We start from the raw sequence: 22,083 nt of genomic DNA, 5'->3' as shown, positions 1-22,083 counted from the left end.
GAAAGTACCTTCTGAATTCACATTCTGTCCATATGGAAAGCGTCCCATTCGAAGATTTCAATAGCAATTGCACATGTCAAGCGAAAGTCGTTCCATGGTAGCATTTGTATTACTTATGTCGGTTGAATAATATTTTGACCAAATAAATTTGAAATCTGCCTTTCTTATTTTGAGTGATTTTATTCTCTGTATGGCTTTTGCATAGCTTTCCAAGTATTTAAGCCTATCGCAAATATCAAGGCATGCAAAAGAGTAACTTATCGCTGTAGTGATTTTCGGTGTATCATACCACATGTATCCTAATGTAATTCCTTTCGATAGACTGTAAGCGATCGTATTTGGCCATGTTGAGTTTTCGGATACTGGCGACGCCAACACATCTTCCACTAATTTGTCTACATGTTGTTTCCACTCAACCAAATAATAAGAGGAATGTGGGATTTTTAATTCATATAGCCTCTCTGTAACAAAGAGAAAAGTAGTATAAAATAAACATAAAATAACCAAGATATCTTTGTAAATTCAACATGGTATAAATACCCTTCAAATTGAAATATGCCGTTTTTTAACTGGACATTCAGAATAAGATTATATTTTTTCATATACATTATATAGAGGTCTCAAAAGTAATAACGAAAGTATAGTGCAATATGGACACTGATTTAAAATAAACAAGTGTTCGTACTTAAATATATATATATCAGTACGGAAGTAATAAAGACACTGCAGACATAGGAATTTATCAAATTTTCGAGGCAATCTGCCCCTTTTTCAAAACATATAACAATGTGATGAGCATTCACTATGTACGATACCACAAACTAATATGCATAAACAAAAAGAATCACTTACGTTATATGCTGTATGTAACAAAAGCTTACCATAGAGATACAAAACAGATTTTCTCACTTCATTTTGTTCTAATAAATTATAATTCTATAAATAGCCTTTGGTTACTGTCGTTATTATTGTTTGCCTTTATGTGTGTGGTTGTGTGTGTGTAGGTGTGTATGTGTGTGTGTGTGTGTGTGTGTGTGTGTGTGTGTGTGTGTGTGTGTGTGTGTGTGTGTGTGTGTGTGTGTGTGTGTGTGTGTGTGTGTGTGTGTGTGTGTGTGTGTGTGTGTGTGTGTGTGTGTGTGTGTGTGTGTGTGTGTGTGTGTGTGTGTGTGTGTGTGTGTGTGTGTGTGTGTGTGTGTGTGTGTGTGTGTGTGTGTGTGTAAATGTGTGTTTGTGTGTGTGTAAATGTGTGTGTAAATCTAAAATTCACAAGCAGGATGATTCGCAAGGCCTTTCGCTGCTAAACAGGTCCTCTGCATTCTCCTAAGGAACTGTATAGAAACAATCTTTGAGGAGCTGTATAGCAGCGAAAGAGCCTTAAGATACAGTTTGCTTGTGATGTTTAAATTTATTTAAATTTATTTGCATCATTTTTCTGTCACACAGACTTGAATGCAATGTTTATATATACTTGAAGGATAAAGGAACGCAGGGTAACAAAATATGCAACAATTATTGAACTGCTTGGCCTAAAATTATGAAAACCGGGCAGATGAGTATCTTGGGCACTAAGCACTCACACCGGTGTCTAATGTTACTCAACTGTGTAATGTACCGTGCCCCATAGTGTAATTGTCCAAATGCAAAGAAAACGAACAGAATAATGATGACAAGTTTTTATTAACCCATCTTGTCATACCACTCGATACTCTTGAGGTAGACACATCGCTTTCTGCTATTAAATGTCAATTTGAATCTCTTGGAATCATGGTACGGCTGACGGAAGTTCACAGACAGGGTAATTCGTCTAACCGGCATAATCGCCACTTTTCTGCCATTGAAACTGCTTTTGTTAGAAGAGTGGAAGAATATCTTCGCAAAAAGGATAAATATACCGATCAACTCCATGCACAAGATAATAAGGGCTGTGACAGATACGCGAGGGTGGCATACATGTACGAGATACTGACGAATCCAATGAGTGGATTTCACTTTTCTATTTTGGGGGGTACCGTCAAATGTGCTCCAATATTTGTTTATTAACGATGTTTTTTGTTTTAATCTTATATAAAAATATTGCATATAACAAACTTATATATATGTTTTTCAAATCAACTTAAATGTTTACCGCGTTTCCTTATCCTTTCAGTATATATATTTAAATAAAATATAACACAAAAAATACTTATTGCTTGAAAAGACCTTATATTTACTTATAATAAATGAGATGGAAAGTTAAAATAGCATCGAAAAATGAATGTCAAAATTATGTGATCAAGCTGGGAAATAAATGAGTTAAGACTTGTAGATAAAAGCGACATTGTAAATTTTTCATCGTTTCAAACATGTTGTCGAATGTGAATATAGGCTATTTTGAATTAAGAGTGCCAGTAACCTAGAGTCATGATAATTGGTATGGAATATTTCAGATTCCTAACAATTATATATATGTATGTGTACTACCAACTGGGTGAACAAGTTAAATATAAGTATGTAAAACAGAGTGATAGTTAGATTAAATAAAGTCTTATTGAAACAAAGCGAGCTAAAGCAGCTTACCTTTGGCTTCAGTTACATTTCTCACAAAAAGACTCGAAAGTAGATTTGCTCTAGTTGTAGATATCTCCATCTGATGTGTAAGACTGATATTTTTGTAGCCTGGTTCTGCTTCAAGTACTTTGTTGTTTAGGCACGAAGCTAACTTCACAACCAGTTCTTTCAACGTTTGAAAGTTGTACTTTTCGATCCAGAGTAGGTATGTGACAATTCGAGATGGCGGTATGTAGACATCCGCCTCGGAGACAGACTCCACGCGTTGTCGGATTACTTCCACACATTCTGTGATCAATTTTTCTGTCCGATACTCATCTGCCAAAGGTAGCACTGTATCGAGTGTTTCATCTGTGAATACGAAAGAATGTTTTTACATATTTCATGTATGTAACATGCAAAGAGAAATAACATTTTCAAAGGTAACGACAAAATCGGTTTTATGATTTTCTTTTCCCTAGTTATGGGTGTTCGTTTAAGGATCCCTGTACCACTGCAAAAATGTAAGTATTGGAACATATTTTTAAGCACGACTATGATAAATCAGCGGGGCCAGACCGGAATTCGAACACTGCACTTCTGCGCTGCACAAATTCTAAAACAATCTCTCTAACCGACTGAGCTACCTGGTAAATGGATGTAGCCTAGTCTAACTGTGCTGCAGTTATACCAAACGGGAATTTAAGGGAAGGTTACTGTATAGAGGAAAGAATAACAATGCAGTTGGTCGGGGATCCTTAAGTACAGACAAATATGATATAGTCTTTCCTTCATTTCTATATTGACGAAGGGTAGAATGTGTGCAACGAGCTATCCGCTTAGTCAACCGAAACAATATAACCTGTTAACAAAAACCTACCTATTTGTCAACCAATCAGATACATATTTCATAATTACCTGTAACTTTGTCAGGGAAATTAGGCAGAAGACATTTTAGGAATGTGACCATATCATCATATGTTTTCCCAGGGAACTTCAGCTCCTGTTTTGTATCAATACTGCATTCCTCTTTTTGCCACTCTTTTTTAAGCAAAGCAGCAAAAACAGGTGAAGCAGATTCTAGTAAGGCTCTGTTTACATGTAGATGTTCATCCTCAATTACCAGTACAACATCGTTTGGCAGGAAGCCTGGATCAATCTGAGCAAGAAAGAATTTACAAGATATATTACTAGACATACTAAAAGAGCCGTCTTGCATTGAATAGTATTGAAAGCTCTGCGCATTTTTTCTAGCCACCCATTGAATATAAGCCTTCCTACGATTGTTTGTTATATTGAAGGGCGATACATCAGTGTTATTGACAAAACAATGAGGTTATACGTACGTCTGTGGCGGATGCGAGTCTTCAACCAAAGCCATCAATTAACAATATAGGGCAGCGATTTGCAGAAACTTACAAAGGAGGGCCTGTATCGCTCACCAGGATATTTAAGCAACCATGGGAAATTATTCTCAATAAAAGTTATTTTGCAAATATCTCAATACATTAATATTGAGTCTCCTTGTCTGAAGAATGTTCCAGAAGTAAATGAAATTTTGTACTACTATCCTAACATGCTTATGGTCAAATATCATTCTCCAGAGCCTCCTGGTATTGCAAAAGAAGTTGTTAAAGATATTTACATATTTGACCCCTGTGACCTGGACAGTAGGTCAAGGTCATTCATTTGAGGAAACTTTATATAACATCATGCGAGGTGCTTACTGGCCAAGTAATAGTACTATGGGCCTCCTGGTTAATCTAAAGAAGTTGTTTAAAGGTATTTACAAGTTTGAACCAGGTAATCTTGAAAGTAAGTCAAGGTAATTTATTTGAGGAAACTTTACAGCACTTTGTCCCAGGTACCTACTGGCCAAATATCATTGCTCTAGGCCTCTTGGTTATTCAGAGGAAGTTGTTTAAAGTTGTTTTTAAAATATTTGACTCCCGTGACCTTGAAAGTTGGTCAAGATCATTTATTTGAAGAAACTTTATATTACTTCATACCAGGTAACTACTGGCCAAGTATCAGTACTCCGGGCCCCCTGGTTACTCTGAAGAAGTTGTCTGAATGTTTTTACATATTTCGACCCTGTGACCTTAAAAGTAAGTCAAGGTCATTTATTTGAAGAAACTTTATAACACACTGTCCCATGTACCTACTGGTTAGATATCATTGCTTTATGCCTTCTGGTTATTGAGGAGAAGTTGTTTTAATGTTTTTACAATTTTGGACCCAGTGACCTTGAAAGAAGGTCAAGGTTATTTATTTGAGGATATTTTGACAACTTCATACTATTTACCTACTGGTCTAGTATCTGTACTCCTGGCCTCCTGGTTATTCTGAAGAAGTTGTTTAAAGGTTTTTACATATTTAACCCATTTGACCTTAAATACAGGTCAAAGTCATTTATTTGAGAAAACTATATAGCTCTCTGTCCCAGCTACCTACTGGACAAAGATCATTGCTCTAAGCCATCAGGTTATTTAGAAAAAGTCTTTTTTTATGATTTTTGAACACATTTAAACCCTATGACCTTAAAAGTAGGCCAAGATTATTTATTTTAGGAAACTTTAGATAACTTCTTTTGCCAGGTACATGTACCTACGGGCCAAGTATTATTACTCTTGGCCTCCTGGTTGTTCAGAAAAAGTTGTTTAAATGTTTGTACACATCTAACCCCGGTGCCCTTGAAAATATGTCATTTATTTGAGAAAACAATATAGCACTATGTCCAAGGTACCTACTGGCAAAATATCATTACTCAAGGCCCTCCAGTTCTTAAGAAGAAGTCGTTTAAAGGAAAAGTTGACGGACGATGGACGGACGACGGACAACACACCATACCATAAGCTGATCTTGCACTTCGTGCCAGGTGAGCTAAAAACTAACAAGTGACGTGACTGGTGTGTTATAGAATGTTTTGATATCAATCTGGTCTGGAAAAATCTTATTCGGACTTTGCTTTCTATATGCCCATTAATATCCATAAAACAATCAAAAAATTGTATTTATTGTATTACGTCACAATGATGTCACAAAAACATTAAAAATAATTGCCTGAAGATGGCAGTTAGACTTTAAAACGTGATTTACCATGTTGATGTTCAATTTGTATGCCTACAGATATATATATAAATATATCTTTCACACCAGTGATGTGTCACCTTTTTCCCAATATGATATCGATTGATTAAATAATATGTTTAAGCGTCCTGCTACTTGAGGTTCATGTTAAATTCCTCACCTTCCTGTGCTGCTTTGGAGAAAGTGGTACATCATCATTATCGTTATTCGAATCCTCGTCTGATTTCTCGTCATGATCACATGGGGCAATGAGGTTTGGAATTATAACATCGTCTTCCTGAAGTCTGTAGGGATTATAAAAGTTATCAGTGTTTCCTTTTTTTTTCACTTTAGACACAAGCCAAGTCTGACAGTTTTTTAATGATTGCAACCTGAATTGAGTTCTTTGGTGTCAATTTCTTGCGACAATGTAAATCCACATATACATTCACTTTCAAATTGTCGCTCACATTCCCAGTATGATGGTAACCGATATGATAACACAACACATCATAAATAGAAGTTATATTCATAACAGAAACCTTATTTAGCACAGAGAATGTATGTATCTTTCTATGTGTCACAACAAATATTTAATAACCGCCTGCCAAATCGAAATATAAATTAGCTTAAAAGATCCCATGCGCTTTTTATAAACACCAAACTGATTAGATTGTTACCCAGTATGAGGTTTTTAAGGCATTTTTGCTATTAGATCAACGAACGATACTTAGTACCCTAGACGATTTTGTTCAATTTTTAAAATCTTTCGCACAACAATGCTTTAACTCAATCATAGCACTGTTTGGATACCGTTTTTTTCAACGGAAGTCTATCGGATGCTAACATTTTCAATGAATGAATTAATGAAATTGGTGCTTAGATTCTGCTGTCTGTGACTGAATCCATTTAAGCGTTACTCCAATACCGCATCATCATCATCATCAATAACACCGCTAAGATGTCGTACAGATACTTATGTACTTGTTCATATCTAATTGAATATTAACGTAGTCGCCGATGTAACGACACACGATAATAATAAATTGATCATGACTGATCCCGGACGAGTTTGCTAGTGCGGTTCTCATAGTTTCCATCTCAATCAGAGTCAACTGATCATTGACTCCAACTGTTAGAAAATATGATGATTGAGACGAGAATGTGTTTGTATCTTTTCTGAAAGTCATGGCAAATCATTCAAATATTATTTAGTGGTCAGATAAATAACAAAAGCAAATAAACACGTATTTCTAAACAGAAGTGACTAAGTCTAGTGTTGTAATTTTACTCATGCATATCAGAAACAGTGTATTTCATATTTGGCAATGTGTACACATTTTCGAATTATGTTGATCAAGTGTAAATTGAAAAAGTCCTTGTACATACAACATGAACTTCTACTTTTGTTTCGACTTCCAGGATGCCCTAAACCGTGCTATGTGTATTGGATGTTTGCAAATCTTTTATTAGTTAAGGAATAAAGAATGTAACAACAAATGTAACAGGGAATTACATGGACTATAACTAGATGGATGGTTATGTAAATTCTACATACAAACACATGTATGATATTTGTTAAACTGCTTACCAACTGAACCTCTATCCAGTTACGAAATACTTACGGCATTGTATCGCCGCTTCCGTTGCCAACAAGAAACATGTGATCCTGCTATTCACATGCACAGTATAAGGAATGGACATAACTAATACAAATAACACTACATCATACCAATGACTAGAATAGCTCCAGTATTTAGTCACCATAAAATGACATTGTAACAGATTACAGATCAAATGAAATGTATTCATCCCGTAATATATTTAGCGAAACAGAATGTGTAAACTTTACAAATTGGTATCAGTGATAGATATAATAACATAATATTATCATCAATAATATATTATATTATATTATACTACGTAAAACGAAACAGAAAACATGTTGATTGTTACTTCCATCACGAAAACGAAGATTTAGTGTATAGTTTGCAGCTACATAGATTAATTGATGGGTAACCACTAAATCATCATTGTGTAAATCCTTTAGTCGGTGAGTTTAAAGAGTGCCACCCGATACATCCAGGTGGAGACCAATTTAACGCTACGATTAACAGATAAACGAGCTATTTAAAGAAAACATTAAAATACCGATACCAGATCAGACGCCGACATACGGACCCACTGTACGAACATATTTATATGTAAACTCTAATTAAAGCCCTTTGTCAATGTACGTCTATACTGAGAAAGAATGTCGACGGGTAGGACTTACAGGCAGTAGATACAATATGGGGACTATTCGCTTTACCATCTTTATCAACTCCGGCCCACACAGGGCAACAAAGACTACACATATCTATGCCTCCCGTGCAAAGCCGGGTTTTTACTTCTGCTTTGGGGTCAGTGAAGAAGGAAAAACTGATGTCTCCATTGCAACATTTGATATCAAGAATTGTTTTTGTTTTCACTTCCTTACGCTGCACTAGCCTTTGTGAGACTTTAGCTGTTGAGATAACGTTAATAGCTGTCACCAACAATAAACTTACAAACAAAAATGAACATGAACTAAATTGGTTAACTAGATAGACGGTTATACAAATACTTCATACAAACACATATGTTAAGTTTGTTAAATAGCTTATCAACACCTATGCCCTGTTACGAAATACTTACGCCATTGTGGTGCCGTTTTGTTGTCAACAAGGAACACGTGACCTTGCTATACACATACGTAGTATAAGGAATTGGCTTACAGACATTGAACATATCTCCGTAGATGACTAAAACAAATAACACTACATCCAATCTATGACCAGAAGAACCACAGTCATTTGTTAACATAGAATGACATTGTACCAGATGAAAGATATTATGAAAGGAATATAAAGCTATTAAAGCCATGTTGGTCTCTGTGGAGTATCACATATAGATAGATATATCACGTAATATATCTATAGCGACACAGAATATGTACACTTTACAATTTAGTAGAAGTGATATATATTATAACAAGTTATCACATTTTATGTAAAACGAAACAGGAAACACTTTAATAATCACTTTCCAACATGAAAACGGAGATTTAGTGTCAAATTTGCAAATATAAATACCAATTGAAAGGGAATCGTGCAATTCAGTTTTTTCAAATTTAAATATCAATTATGAGATAAAGAGAAGGTCGCGTCTACGTAGTGTATAGGTTAATTGAATATATAGAGGATATCTGACTTAATTTATGAAGTCGTTATCCACAGAAAATAAAAAAGAAATAACTAATTTGGCCAGATATGTAAGAATTGCTAGTAGAAAACAACAAAAATGTACTGAATTAAGTCAATTGTATCTAGTGTTTGTCAGTCATACATTATTATGTCCTTATCATTAAATATTATTCATTTATTAATAACATTATTTTAATCTGTGCAAGATATCTCTCTACACTTCTAGGAGTAGGTGCGGAAGTGGTGTGTATGTGTGTTGTTGTTTAATTGTTTACTTTATGTTGCACTGTATATATGCACACCTGATGAGCTGTAAAGCTTAAGGAAATAAACGAACTTGAACTTGTACTTGGACTTCAGTAATGCTTAATTTTTCTCACCACTGTGGTTATTGTTTTCATATATTTCATGAGTGCACGACACGAATGAAAGAGATCAAAATATTAGCCACAGGAGTGAAATGTATTTGGTATTACTGAAGACACTGTTCGAGTTTCTGTTTCTTACATTTCTTTTACGAAAAACGACCCCGGAACGCGAAGCGACATATCAAGCTGACAATATTTTATCTGGATCTTTTTACCACTAGCATGTCTAGAAAACTGGTACATACGAGACAAAACAAAGTTCATATATTAAATAAAATATTCCAAATTACTATCATCATGCAATTATTTAAGTCCCGTCATATCAACTCAGATTTCCACATTGCTGATAAGCGCCGAATATAAAATGGCGAAGAGTTGAATATGTAGACTTGTTGTGTTACCACATAGCCTCATCAATATCATCTATGTAAATTATACTTAATCACTATCACTGTCAGAGATGACTTCGTAGTCACCTGTATGTGTGTTACGTCCATCTGTAGAGATATGTAGGCAATCAAATACTGATAAAAATTCATTTAATGAATGACAATATCAGCGATAAATTTAGTAGACATGGAGTGCGAAACCCAATAAGGCAGAACTAATCAGGTAATGGACAGTTGACAGATTACCGGCCTTGATTTGGTTGTTTAGGTTTAAAAGTCCTATCCACAGCTAAGGTAATTTAAGGATGTGCCTCAAGGTATGTTGTGTAAGCGTGCACATGTGTATTTGTGCTAGAGGGAAGGTATGATGGTGTACTGGCCTCCTTGTGATAACGCGGATCTGATGTCGACGTTATAGTGCTATCTTACTGAAATACAGCAAAGTATTCCGCTCAGCCTTAAGGGAATCAGGTAAATTGTTACTGAATTATGCATAGAATGTACTAGTTTGATAAACTTTGGATCACTGTACACTTCTATGTATTATAATATGTACATTGTAATACTGTAAACGTACATGCTTTAACAGTGTGTTAATCTTAGCTCTTTTGTCGCTTTAAAAAAATCCGCTAAATTATAATTTCGCTAATCAATTATTTGGATATTGTTTTCTATTGAGCATATTGTGAGTTCACTAATTTATTTATGCTAGATTTAATCCGCTCAATTCTAGTACTTTTACAGTATGATATTTCAAACAGTAGGTACAATTCACTATTTCTCACGATAGTAAATTGCTATTCGCTGTACTACTTATCAATGTTGTAATTGATTCGCTAGACAGGTACACGAAGTAAATTTGATGGAGTGGTTCTTGATATTGACGACCAAGACAACAGGTTAGAATTAGAACTTTATAACACTAAATTAGATAGGCCTGACTCATTAAAAAGACCATTGCTACCGATACGAAAGAAAAACAAAGATTAACACTCCTCTCGGAAAGAAATATTAAGAAATTCGTTCAGAAAAAAAGACCCTAACCAAATCACATAAATGACATTCGTGTGAAACAAAAATAGTGAAATGCCTAAACATCGAGTTTCTATCGTTGCGTTGTGTTCCATGTTTTGAAAAAAATGGCTTCAGAAAAATAAAGTACACGAGTTGCAAAGGTTTGGAAGCAAAACAAAGCGGCCTAAAACAAGATAATAATTTTCTGTGGTTATGATGTGTATGTATTGTTTATCAATGTGAGGAGGCTTTCTTTGATTAAGCCGAGTTGCACAATTATTTTTTGTATAGACCAGACGAAACGTACAAACACTCAAACAAAACGGCCTCAACATAACAGATGTAACCGTGAGAAATGTGGAACGTAAACAATCGAAGAGTACATACCCAGGTGTGATAATTGTAACATTAGACACAACAGAAAACAAGCAAAAAATAATGAATGCAAACTCGAAATTAAGAAGCAACGGTAGATACAAAGAAGTATACATTGACAGTGATAAAGGAACATCGAACTGAAGGCCGACCGAGCCCTCATACTAGCACAGAGAGGACAAGAACACAACACATACACACATACCCGCAGTGAACGGGGGTAAATGGGGTGAGCGGAGTCCACCCTCGTATTTTGGATCACTCAACCGTGACATATCGTCTGACAGACAGTGAGGCTCACGAAGGGACTTACATCTCGCGATCATGACCAACAACACAGGAATATGCGTTACCATGAGGACAGACACTTTTTATCAGAGGAAATACATGACGGACATAGGTACCGTCAGGGAGGACACAATAATTACAAGAGGAACCAAAACCCTAGATGGACTGATTCCACGAAACGGAACGAATGGAGATAGGAAGCACAGGGGTCGCGGGACAAAGCGCACAATGGTTTCCTCAATGTTGGTGGATGGGCTATGAGACAAGATGTGAAAGGTTCTCAAAACTCTCCTTTTAGAGAAACTGTTGTTAAATCTCTTACTTTTGATGTATTCTGTTGCGCTGAAACTTTTTGGAGAGATTCACACCATTTTAATATTACAGGGTACAAATGTATATATAAAAAACAGAAAAACCAGTTCTAATCCAAGAAGAGGCAGTGGTGGTGTATGCATTTTTATAAAAGATTATTTTTACCAACAATATAAGTGCGTTATCCTTGATGACTCGTGTGAAGATTGTTTATGGGTAAAATTTAATAATGACGACGGTGTAGTATTTGTTATATGTGTATGTTATCTCCCTCCTAAAGATTCCTTACGAGCTTATGACGCGGAGACTTTTTTCAGTAACCTGATCGAAAAAGTCTACATGTACCAAAGCTTAGGTCATATTTACATTATGGGGGACTTTAACGCAAGATGTGGGGAACTTACTGATTATGTGGAAGGTGTCGATGATATAGCAGATCGCGTTGTTATCGACAACACTATAAGCGATCACGGTTATCAGCTAATTGATTTCCTCTCTGATACCAACTTTTGTATTGCTAACGGTAGAACAGGTAACCAAAACTATACCCAAGTTTCATCAAAAGGAAAGTCTGTAGTTGATAACTTTCTTGTACCTCATGAAAAACTAAACAGTGTTAATGATTTTAAGGTTAAACTCATGTCGGAGATTAGTGAAAATCTGTCGTTAAATCATATCAACCGTATTTCTGATCATTCCTTACTAGAATTCAATATTCAATTATGTAATGGAGAAAATCAAATAGACGTAACAGAGACTAGGTATAACAGACCTCAGCGATTCAATACTAAAACTGTCCCAGAAAATTTTATGAAAGACGATGAAGCAATGAGAAATTTTTAAACGACTATTGACGAAATAGAACATGACTTCAAGGTCTCATCAGATGTTAACCAGTTCATACAGTTGCTTTACAAAGGTAATCGAAAGTGAAATGGAGGCTAAGCTACCAAAATTGAACGTTAGAACTGGTACGGGGAGTATAAATTCAACACTTCGACGTAAACCGTATTGGAATGATGAGTTACAGAATCTAGTACACAAGCGTAATGAGAGTGAAAGGTTATGGTTAAATTGTAACGGTCTTGTAAGTTTAAAGCGAACACTAAGGTCTCAATACATAAACAACCGTAAACTTTTTAACAAAATACTTAGACGTGATAAACTACGATATCAAAAAATCAAACAAGACGAACTGCTTGACATGTGTAATAATTCCCCTAATGATTTCTTGAATAAGATACCACTTAGGTATGCAAAGAGACAGACTGAATACCATACCAAATACAATGAGAGATGCAAACGGTAATATTACGAAAAATTCTAGTGAATCTCTAAAGGTATGGTACGACTCCTTCAAGAACCTTCAAAGCTCTGACATGACAAACTTTACTGATGGAAAAGATGATATTAATAAGTTGTTGGGACTCAAACTTGATATTGACAGAAGTTTATTGAAATTACCAATATCACGTCAAGATGTTGAAGATTCGGGTTATCGTGCCAAGTTAAACAAAGCGGCTGGTATTGACAATATACAGAGCAATGTCCTCAGATACCCAGATTGTATCTGTAAATCTGCTAGTAAAGCACTTACAACTTCATATTTAAAGTATTCATATGCCGGTGAAATGTCCTATGAAGTATTTAACACGTTATATACAACTTTAAATAAGCCAGTTATTTTTTATGGATGTGGATTATGGGGTATAAATAAATACCGAGAGATTTCTGTCATACTACACAAGGCAAGTAGATATTTTCTAGGAGCTTCCCGTCGAGAAAGTAACTAAGCACTCAGAGGTGATATGGGATGGTACATTTGCAATGTGAGTCAAGTTTACGAGCGATACGTTTATTTTTAAGAATAAAGTATTGTTATGATAACAGACTCATGAAAAAGGTGCATCTATGGTCCGTTAATCTGAAGTAATCTTGGGATTCTAGAATTTTGAAAATGATTGATGACAAAAATTTGAATGAAATTGTAAACTCAACGTTTTCTGTTAAACGGAAGATTAGACGAGTGAAAGAAAAACTAATCATTTCAGATGCTGATGAATGGTACGAGTCTATATGGAATGATAGTGGTAATATAAATGGTAACAAGTGGAGAACTTACAGAACTTTTAAATAAAATTTAATACCTGATGCATATATCAAGCTTGTTAGACAAAAGAGCAAACGAAGAGTACTTTTTAATTTTAGATGTGGCTCTCTACCTCTAGCAGTGGAAACTGGCAGATACGCCAAACCTTTGATTCCACTAGAGGAACGCTTGTGTAAGATATGTACAAATGTAAATAACTGTATAGAGGATGAATGACACTTTTAATTGAATGTGATGTATATAATGACATAAGATATTCCTTATTTAATGTAGCAAATAATATAAGAAAATATTTTGCAAGTCTAAATAACACTGACAAATTTAATTTTAAAATGTCTTCCGAGGAATTACAAATTCCACTTGCAAACCACTTATATAATATGTACAGAAGATGTTGCAGTCTTTGGGATTAGTTATAATTTTAAGCAGTGTCTTGTAAGCCATTTTAGGCTGAATATCATATACAATTACATTTTCTATTTTATGCATTTGTTGAATATGATACCAGGTGTCAATCAGAAACATTTTTTATGAAAATAATCTTCCGTTTAAATTATAATTAGCTACTTGTTAGTGTGAATTTAACAGACCTCGCTGGTAGGGGGCTCCCCAACCCTTGGAAACCTAAAGTTCACTACAATCTAGAACTAGGAAATTATTCATTTTATTTATCAACATTGCTATTGTTTTTTTTAAATACATCATGTTTTAAGGCAGTAAATGTAAAAGAAAACTTTTTAACTATTATAGTATTTAATATGTAAGGACAAAATCCAGGAGTTTGTAAGGTAGGGGCTGTCCCAATCACCTGCTCTCTGGATTGGCACACGTGATAATTTGTTTTAATTTATTATGTATAATAGCTGTTCTTAACAAAATTATGATATGGTCTATATATTTTTACATTAAGATGATTGATCCCTGTTATTTAACTATATGTTTTTATACTGTGTAACTATATACTTGTACGATGTAATTGCGATATATGACACTATAATAAACAAAATTGACTTGCCTTGACTTGTATGTATTGTTTATCAATGTGAGGAGGCTTTCTTTGACTCAGCCAAGTTGCACAATTCTTTTTGTATTCAGCATTTATATACAATTCAATATCCTTAAAAAGCATTTCACGGAAAATACGAAACAAGGTTCAATAGTACATGTACTTATGCCGTCTTCATAAACACTCTCGGATTTTAACGTATTATAGTCTCCGTTTGTCTTTTCTGAAACGAGCAAGAATAATCATTTGTGCTGGTACCTATGAACATGAAATTTTATGAATTTTACATTTTAAATTGACCGAGGCGAATATCACATTTTCAGGTTCATATCACATCTTATTCACTGGCAAAAATGTCCAGAATTGTATGATATAACACCACAGTGGACATTATTGAATTCTTATAAAGTATATTGTTTTTGACAACGGCCATAGTAATTTATAAATGTTATGTGAAATAAGTGTAAGCATAGCTATTCAGATATGTTACGTGAAATAGGTGTAGCTATTTACAGGTGTTTCGTTCGGTTTGTTTGTGTTTTAAGTCCTAACAACAGCCTCGGTCGTTTAAGGACGTTCCAGGTTTTGATGGTGGAGGAAAGCCGTAGTTCCCGGAAACACTCACCGACCAACGGCCTGTACCTGGCTACTGCCAAATCTAGGTCTCGAACACGCGACCCAGTGGTGGAGGGCTAGTGGTAACAGAATGTCAGACGCCTTAACCACTTGGCCGACGCGGGCCCTTTTTGTAAAGTTGTAGTTCGTATTTTTGTCCTGAAAGAGGTGTACTCAGGAATTACCTGTTATTGTCGATGTGTCATTTTCATATAGCATAAGAAAAAACCTTTTGTTATTTCAAGACGAAACCGACCAGTAACATTGCAAACGGTAAGACGTTACATAAACGTTGACATCACAAATATGCTGACGTAACACTTATAAATCGTAGCCAATTTTCATTCAAATGCACGACAATAATCGCTTAAACTTCCTTGGATCACGTGTTTTTCCGGAGCAATTTCTGAAATGTTTCCACTGAAATAATAATTTATGAAACGTCTCTCCATATCTGTATTTTAAAGCTGTTTAAGACATCATTTTACTTATCAACTAATCACAAATTGAGTTGATAGAAAACGACCTGTCGATCACGTCCCAATTTGTAACAAACTCGAAAAAATCAACTTCTAATCAAAAAGTAGCTAAGGATATTTCACGAGTGGAATCTGCTTAAGACATCATTTTATTAAATAATTAATCACTTCAACCCAGCATACCAACAGAACCTTTAAGAAGGAAACGAAAAGTTTCTCAAGTGTAAATTTGAAACTAAATTCAGCAAGACGATCGTACAGATATAGAAGAATAAATTTTTACTGGGGTTGTCAACGGTTAGCCGGTTAACCGGTTACTTGGTCGGAAAACCGAATAATCGGACATTTATTCATCCCATGTTGAGCCCCATGTTAACCTGGCTTAGCCCTACACATTATCTATTAATGAGATCCAGATCGAATTTATTTAGTAACAAAAAACATAGTTCAGACTTACCGTTTAGTTATGTTTTTGTACTGTACTTTACAGCCTGAACAGATTTTAATTCAAGAGTACACACTTGACTGATTTCAGTGACACGTTAAAAGATGTGCACTCATCAATGAATTAGTTTGTTTATCAAATTATGTTTCTCACGAACAATATTACCCCATATCAGTTACCGTAGAAATAACTAACGTATTTTATGCTGAACGAAGTGGTTCATAAACTGACTGCTGTTATATTATATGCATGTATTCCTACGTATAGGTGTTGGGAGCTTACAATACGCAAGTAAATTATCGTGCTAATTAACACATGTTAATTGTAAATCCTTTATGATTAGAATATTAGCTAAACATACTATGTATCTGTTGGTGTTTATAGCTTGCTAACCAAACCGACCGATGTACCGGTTACTTGGTAGGACATTTTTTTCGAGTAACCGGTTACTAAAATTCGTCCGGTTTGACAACCCTAATTATTACTTTCAAAATTCCAAAATTGATAACGCCTTTCTCTCCACTCTATGTATATAAAATACATGTGTATATCATGTAAAACACTGATGTTGGATAATTTTGTCCCACAAAGTTGCATTTAATGACACCGGTTATGTAACTACAATTCGTTCTTAGTCTTAACTGGCTAGTGCATAAAAACAAAAGTGTGTGCTCAAAATATGCATTGACAAATTGGTTAGCGTTACCCACGTACAGACAGTTAGTGATCTCAGTTCTGGAACTGCATTATAATGCAGTCATTTCTTTGTATGTGTCGCACACCACTTCATCATAAGATTTTATGATTTTTGATTTCACTGTCTGGTGTGATTCTTCTATATGTATACAATCCGTATCAAAACCTTCATAATTTCAAGTGCATTTGCACATCTGAAGTACATGTCGTTCCATGCCATCGCGTACTTTATCACCGTCGGTCGAATAATGTGCTGTCCAACGTTTTTTAAATTCTGCCTTGTTTATCTTTAGTGACGTTAGTGTTTATGCTTTTTGCATAACTTCTTGAGAGTTTCAACCGATCACAAATAGATATGCATGCAAAGGTAGCAACATCTGCAATCGATGGTATAATTTGCGGCGTCATGTTGCTAACCACTTGCCCAAAGGGCACACCAAAACCCGGAGTGACCGCTTGAATGTTTGGTATGTGAAACATTGACTGGCCTGGAGCCGTATTTGGTGATGTTGTTGATGTTGTGAGAAACGCCTCCACAATTTCTACTACATTATTTTTCCATTCATCCATATAATGAGTGGAGATTGGAATTTTGAACTGGTACATCTTTCCTGTAACAAAAAATATATTAAAAATAATGAAAAGCTAATTAATTATTAACATAATATTAACATGATAATTCAAACGCCACACCTTAATTTAACAAAGAGCATCGATATAAGTACTATCCAAGAGAAAAAAGGTAAAGTCATTCGTATTCGTTAACAGGTAAGGAAGCACGGAATACGATCTAAGAAACTTGTAACATTGTAACACGGCAGACATTGGAATCCCATACAAACTTATAGCTATCAAGAGCACTCATATTCTTCAAATAGATTATTAAGGATACCCGTCCAACTGTAGGCATAGGGATCCTTAATAAGCAAATAATATAAACTCCCTAAAAGGGGGGTGTGGGGGTGTGGGTGTATGTGTGTGTTCAGATGGTCTGGAATGTTACTACTAAGGGAAAGATTAACGTCAAAACTGCATAATCACGGTTGTTGTAAAATTCGTTTGTGAAGTCGCCATTATTGTAGGTGAAAAAAATGTCACGATATGTTATTTCAAACATAATATCCTCTTGTTTTTGTCAGGTGAAATGTCTCTATGAAATGAAACTAGATACAAAGGCTTACTTTCAGCTTCTGTTACACTGAACACAAACAGACTCTCAAGTAGCTTGGCTCTGGCATTAGATACATCCAGTTGAAGTCTTAGGCTGACATTTTCGTAGTCTGCAACTGCCTTTAGCTCTTAGGTTTTCAGGTACGAAGCTAACCTCACAACACATTCTTTACCCATGTGGATATTATATTGGTCGATCCAGAGTAGGTATGTGACAATTCGAGATGGCGGTATGTAAACATCCGCCTCGGAGACAGACTCCACGCGTTGTCGGATGACTTCAACACATTCAGTGATCAAGTTTTCTGTCCGATACTCATCTGCTAAAGGTAGTATTGTATCCAGATTTTCATCTGTAAATACACAGGAAATGAAATTTTAAATATGGTTCTACGCCATCTTCCTCCACATTTAAACAGATAATCCTAGTAGATGATATTTATGTCTTGGTAATAATTGAACATTATTTTAAAATGTGTTTTGACTGAAATGTTACTCCATTGGTAACTATCTATAACGACTGTAATACCATTAATCATTGAGTGATCCCGCGTTTCCGTCGTGTATAGAGTATATCCTATACAATGTGAACAATCTATGCTCTGAGCGCCAAGAACTGCGACACTTTGAAGAATCATCACCGACCAAAAGTTGTCGTGCCCGCAAATGATCCCATAAATTCAGTATGCAATCGATACACTATTATCCCTCTTTCAACATCGATTCTCCGGGGGCTACGTTCGATCACTTCCGTTCTCTGAGCCTCTGTGTTATGTCATGGCAAACTTTAAGACACACGATTAGTTATTTGATTGGTCGCAGGAAAAAAACTGCCCCATCGCTAGGCTGATACTTGACAGGCGGGATAAACATCCGAGACGTTTTCAAACAATAGAGTTTTTTTTCTTTCCGTTTTTTAATATTTGAGACCGAGACAAATCTGTGCAATTATGAATACTAAACAAGTCCTATTCTTAGTCTATTAAATGTGCTTATACTATTATTTATTTTGTAAACTAAAATTGTTACTAAAGAAAGATGATCATAGTTACAGCACGTTTTTATCATTACCTGTAACTTTGTCAGGGAAAAAGGGCAGAAGACATTTTAGGAATGTGGCCATCTCATCATATGTTTTCCCATGGAACTCCAGCTTCCTTTTTGTGTCGTCAGTGCACTCGTCTTGTTGCCACTCTTTCTTAAGCCAAGCTTCAAAAACAGGTGAAGCTGATTCAAGTAAGGCTTTGTTTACATGAAGATTTTTTTCTTCGACTACCAGTATCACATTGTTTGGCAGGAAGCCTGGATCAATCGGAGCCTAAAATTTGATGAAAGTATTTACGGACATGTTCAAAGAATTCTTTCAGTGTACATTACTTTTATTCATTCATTGTCAAAAGTCTCACTATCCGATTGATACTATATCCTATCAGTCGGTGATTATGGGAATTATAAACAGATGTTGAATTGCGAAGCTTCATCCCTGAATTCATATTTAAAGTAAGGAACTCACCAGATTACGTTCATGATGTCAATTACGAACGCTTTAGAAGAATACCTTTTCCAACACATATAGTGATCCTTCCTATAGACATGGGCTTGTTTTTATATATTCTTGGTTTTTTTAGTTACATTGTAAAGTATAATCAACTGAACTTGTGTATGAATAACATCTTTAAAACTTGCAATATATATCAAATTTCCAAATATTATAGCGATTGATAAAAGCATACGTTTTAAGCGTCAGGCTACTTACAACACATGTTTCGTCCGTTACTTCAATATCCAATATTGGCACTGATTCGGTGTGATCACAAGACTGATTTTTGTCATTTTCTGAACTTTCATCGCATTGGTTTTGAAGTACGACAGAAGGTTCCTGCATTCTATAAAAATTAAAAAAAATTGGTTTGACTTATCAACTGGCGGAAAAAAAAGTAAAATATATAATATACAAAATTACATTTATATTATAATTAGTTACAGTCTTTCAGAGTTAAAATGTTAACACTGTTATTCTTCAAATTGTATAAAAATAGATACGTGTTAAAAATCGCATCCATTATCTACAACCCTTAAAACGGAGACATCCACTTAACGTATATAACTATAGCTTACTGATCAATAAGGTGGAGATTGGATGTCATAAACGATAGTAAACAATTAATTGTTTCTTAATCAATTGAAGACAGCCGATAGGGAACAGTGCCAGACTCTACTCTTAACTCGGCAAACCTATAACAAAGCAAAACAAAAAGGCAACCTTTTCTGGGTTCCTGCTTCGATTTAAAGCGCAACGGCCGCCCCGATCTATTTTCACGTAACAATCTGTAACCCAAATATGTCTCTAACGAGATGATCACATATCACTCTTAGTGGAGGGATCACTCCGCTCGTGTATTGAAGATGTTTTTTTCTGAATTGTAGTGGCTTTTTGACTTTTGTTTATATGTTATTAAACCTTCACAGGAAAAGGTGATTTTTCAGATTGGGTACACTTATTCTAATCTTGTTGATTACTTTTGAATTAAGAGATGTACTTTCATTTTCGTTTTGGTTTCGTTAAATTGGGCTTTAGGTATACTCGTACCTAACATGTATAAAAAACAACACTTTATTTATAGAGTATAAAAGACACGTTTAGCTTAAGAACCCAATCTGCCACGCAGTCCTCTTGGTAGTCAAACACATGTGTAAGTTAAAAGATAGCCATTATTTATTTACACATTTATTATTTCTAAGATAATATCACAGTTTTCTTCATTTAAAATACCAAAAAATACAACAAGCTAAAGTAGATGTATGTGTTGTTTGCTAGTCCTTTATTTGGCGAGTTTAAAGGGTGACAACCGATAACGTGTGGTATACAGTTAGGGCACTAACGCTACAAGTAACAGGTAAAAGATCATCCCATGTAAGGTTCTTCTTCAGCTACGTAACCTTTGAAATACCGGTAACAGATCAGACTTCAAATATCACATATATCTGCAGCCCGAGCAGCCCGTGCAGAATTGGATTTTTTTTATCTTCTCCTAAGGGGTCAATGAATAAAAATTCCGTTGACTCATTGCCACATTTGTGATCCAGATTTATTTCATTTTATTTAATTGCTGATTTTTTCGTCTCGGCGATGTCCCCCAAAGCACTTACCTTTGTATGACTTTAGCTGTTGTGAGAACGTTACGAGCTGTAAGCCCAAACAATTCTGCCGATCAAGTGTAAATTGAAGAAGTTAATAAATCTTAGGACATAAATCATGCAATTTCACTTTCGTTTTGATTTCCAGGATGCCCTAAATCGGGCTATGTGCATTTGTTGTTTGCAAATCCTTTATTCAGTGAGTTTAAAGTGTGACACCCGATGCCGCAAGGTATACAGGTGGGTCACAAACGCTACGAGTAACACGTAAACGAGCTATTATTAGGAAACATTAAACTACTGGTAACAGATCAGACGGCGACATACGTCAACCCCAAGTTAAGCTGTCTGCTCATGTACGTTTATCCCAAACAGACTATCGACGAGTAAGACTTGACATGAAGTAGATACGATAATGGGAAATTACGTGTTAAAATAAAGATTCTTTATGAACAAAGTCTGGCCCACACATGGCGACAAAAATAAACCACATATATGTGCAGCCCGTGCAGAACCGTTCTTTTCTTCAGCGTTGTGGTCAGTGAAGAAGAAAAAGTCTTCTGGCCCCATTGTAACATTTGTGATCCAGATATTTTTTTTCACTTTCTTATATTTTCGTGTTTATGGTCTCCCATTGAACTAGCCTTTGTATGACTTTAACTGTTGTGAAAACGTTACGAGGTGTAATCCCAAACAAACAAAGATGCACATTGACTACATTGTATAATTATATAGATAGTGATGCAAATACTGCATACAAACACGTATATTATTATGTTAAATAGCACGATAGCTGAACCTCTGTCCTGTTACAAAATAATACTTACGCCATTGTATCACTGCCAACACGGAAGATATG

At 35.3% G+C, this 22,083-nt stretch overlaps 2 protein-coding genes across 2 annotated transcripts; both read right to left on the bottom strand.

Annotated features, from left to right (window-relative positions):
* Positions 1-2,542: 2,542 nt before the first annotated feature.
* On the bottom strand, positions 2,543-8,352 carry LOC110443525 (BTB and MATH domain-containing protein 38-like). Its single transcript, XM_021487790.1, has 4 exons — positions 8,272-8,352; positions 5,777-5,900; positions 3,445-3,685; positions 2,543-2,898 (listed from the first exon to the last, which is right to left on the bottom strand). The coding sequence occupies exons 1-4, from the start codon at positions 8,274-8,276 to the stop codon at positions 2,543-2,545; spliced, it is 726 nt and encodes a 241-aa protein (XP_021343465.1). The 5' UTR covers positions 8,277-8,352.
* Positions 8,353-18,097: 9,745 nt separating this feature from the next.
* On the bottom strand, positions 18,098-22,083 carry LOC110443566. Its single transcript, XM_021487846.1, has 4 exons — positions 22,052-22,083; positions 19,843-19,972; positions 19,158-19,404; positions 18,098-18,439 (listed from the first exon to the last, which is right to left on the bottom strand). The coding sequence occupies exons 1-4, from the start codon at positions 22,054-22,056 to the stop codon at positions 18,216-18,218; spliced, it is 606 nt and encodes a 201-aa protein (XP_021343521.1). The 5' UTR covers positions 22,057-22,083; the 3' UTR covers positions 18,098-18,215.

Source organism: Mizuhopecten yessoensis, unplaced genomic scaffold (genome assembly GCF_002113885.1).
Source record: "Mizuhopecten yessoensis strain PY_sf001 unplaced genomic scaffold, ASM211388v2 scaffold716351, whole genome shotgun sequence".
NCBI classification, from domain to species: Eukaryota; Metazoa; Mollusca; class Bivalvia; order Pectinida; family Pectinidae; genus Mizuhopecten; species Mizuhopecten yessoensis.
This window is presented reverse-complemented; position numbering and strand designations above follow the sequence as displayed.

What these genes read in the sequence shown, in the direction of transcription:
- LOC110443525 (XM_021487790.1), bottom strand. An exon ending in CTCCAAAGCAGCACAGGAAG is followed by an intron (nt 3,686 to 5,776) that starts GTGAGGAATTTA and finishes TTTCTTGCTCAG; the next exon opens with ATTGATCCAGGCTTCCTGCC. An exon ending in TTTCCCTGACAAAGTTACAG is followed by an intron (nt 2,899 to 3,444) that starts GTAATTATGAAA and finishes TCGTATTCACAG; the next exon opens with ATGAAACACTCGATACAGTG.
- LOC110443566 (XM_021487846.1), bottom strand. An exon ending in TAACGGACGAAACATGTGTT is followed by an intron (nt 19,405 to 19,842) that starts GTAAGTAGCCTG and finishes ATCAAATTTTAG; the next exon opens with GCTCCGATTGATCCAGGCTT. An exon ending in TTTCCCTGACAAAGTTACAG is followed by an intron (nt 18,440 to 19,157) that starts GTAATGATAAAA and finishes GTGTATTTACAG; the next exon opens with ATGAAAATCTGGATACAATA.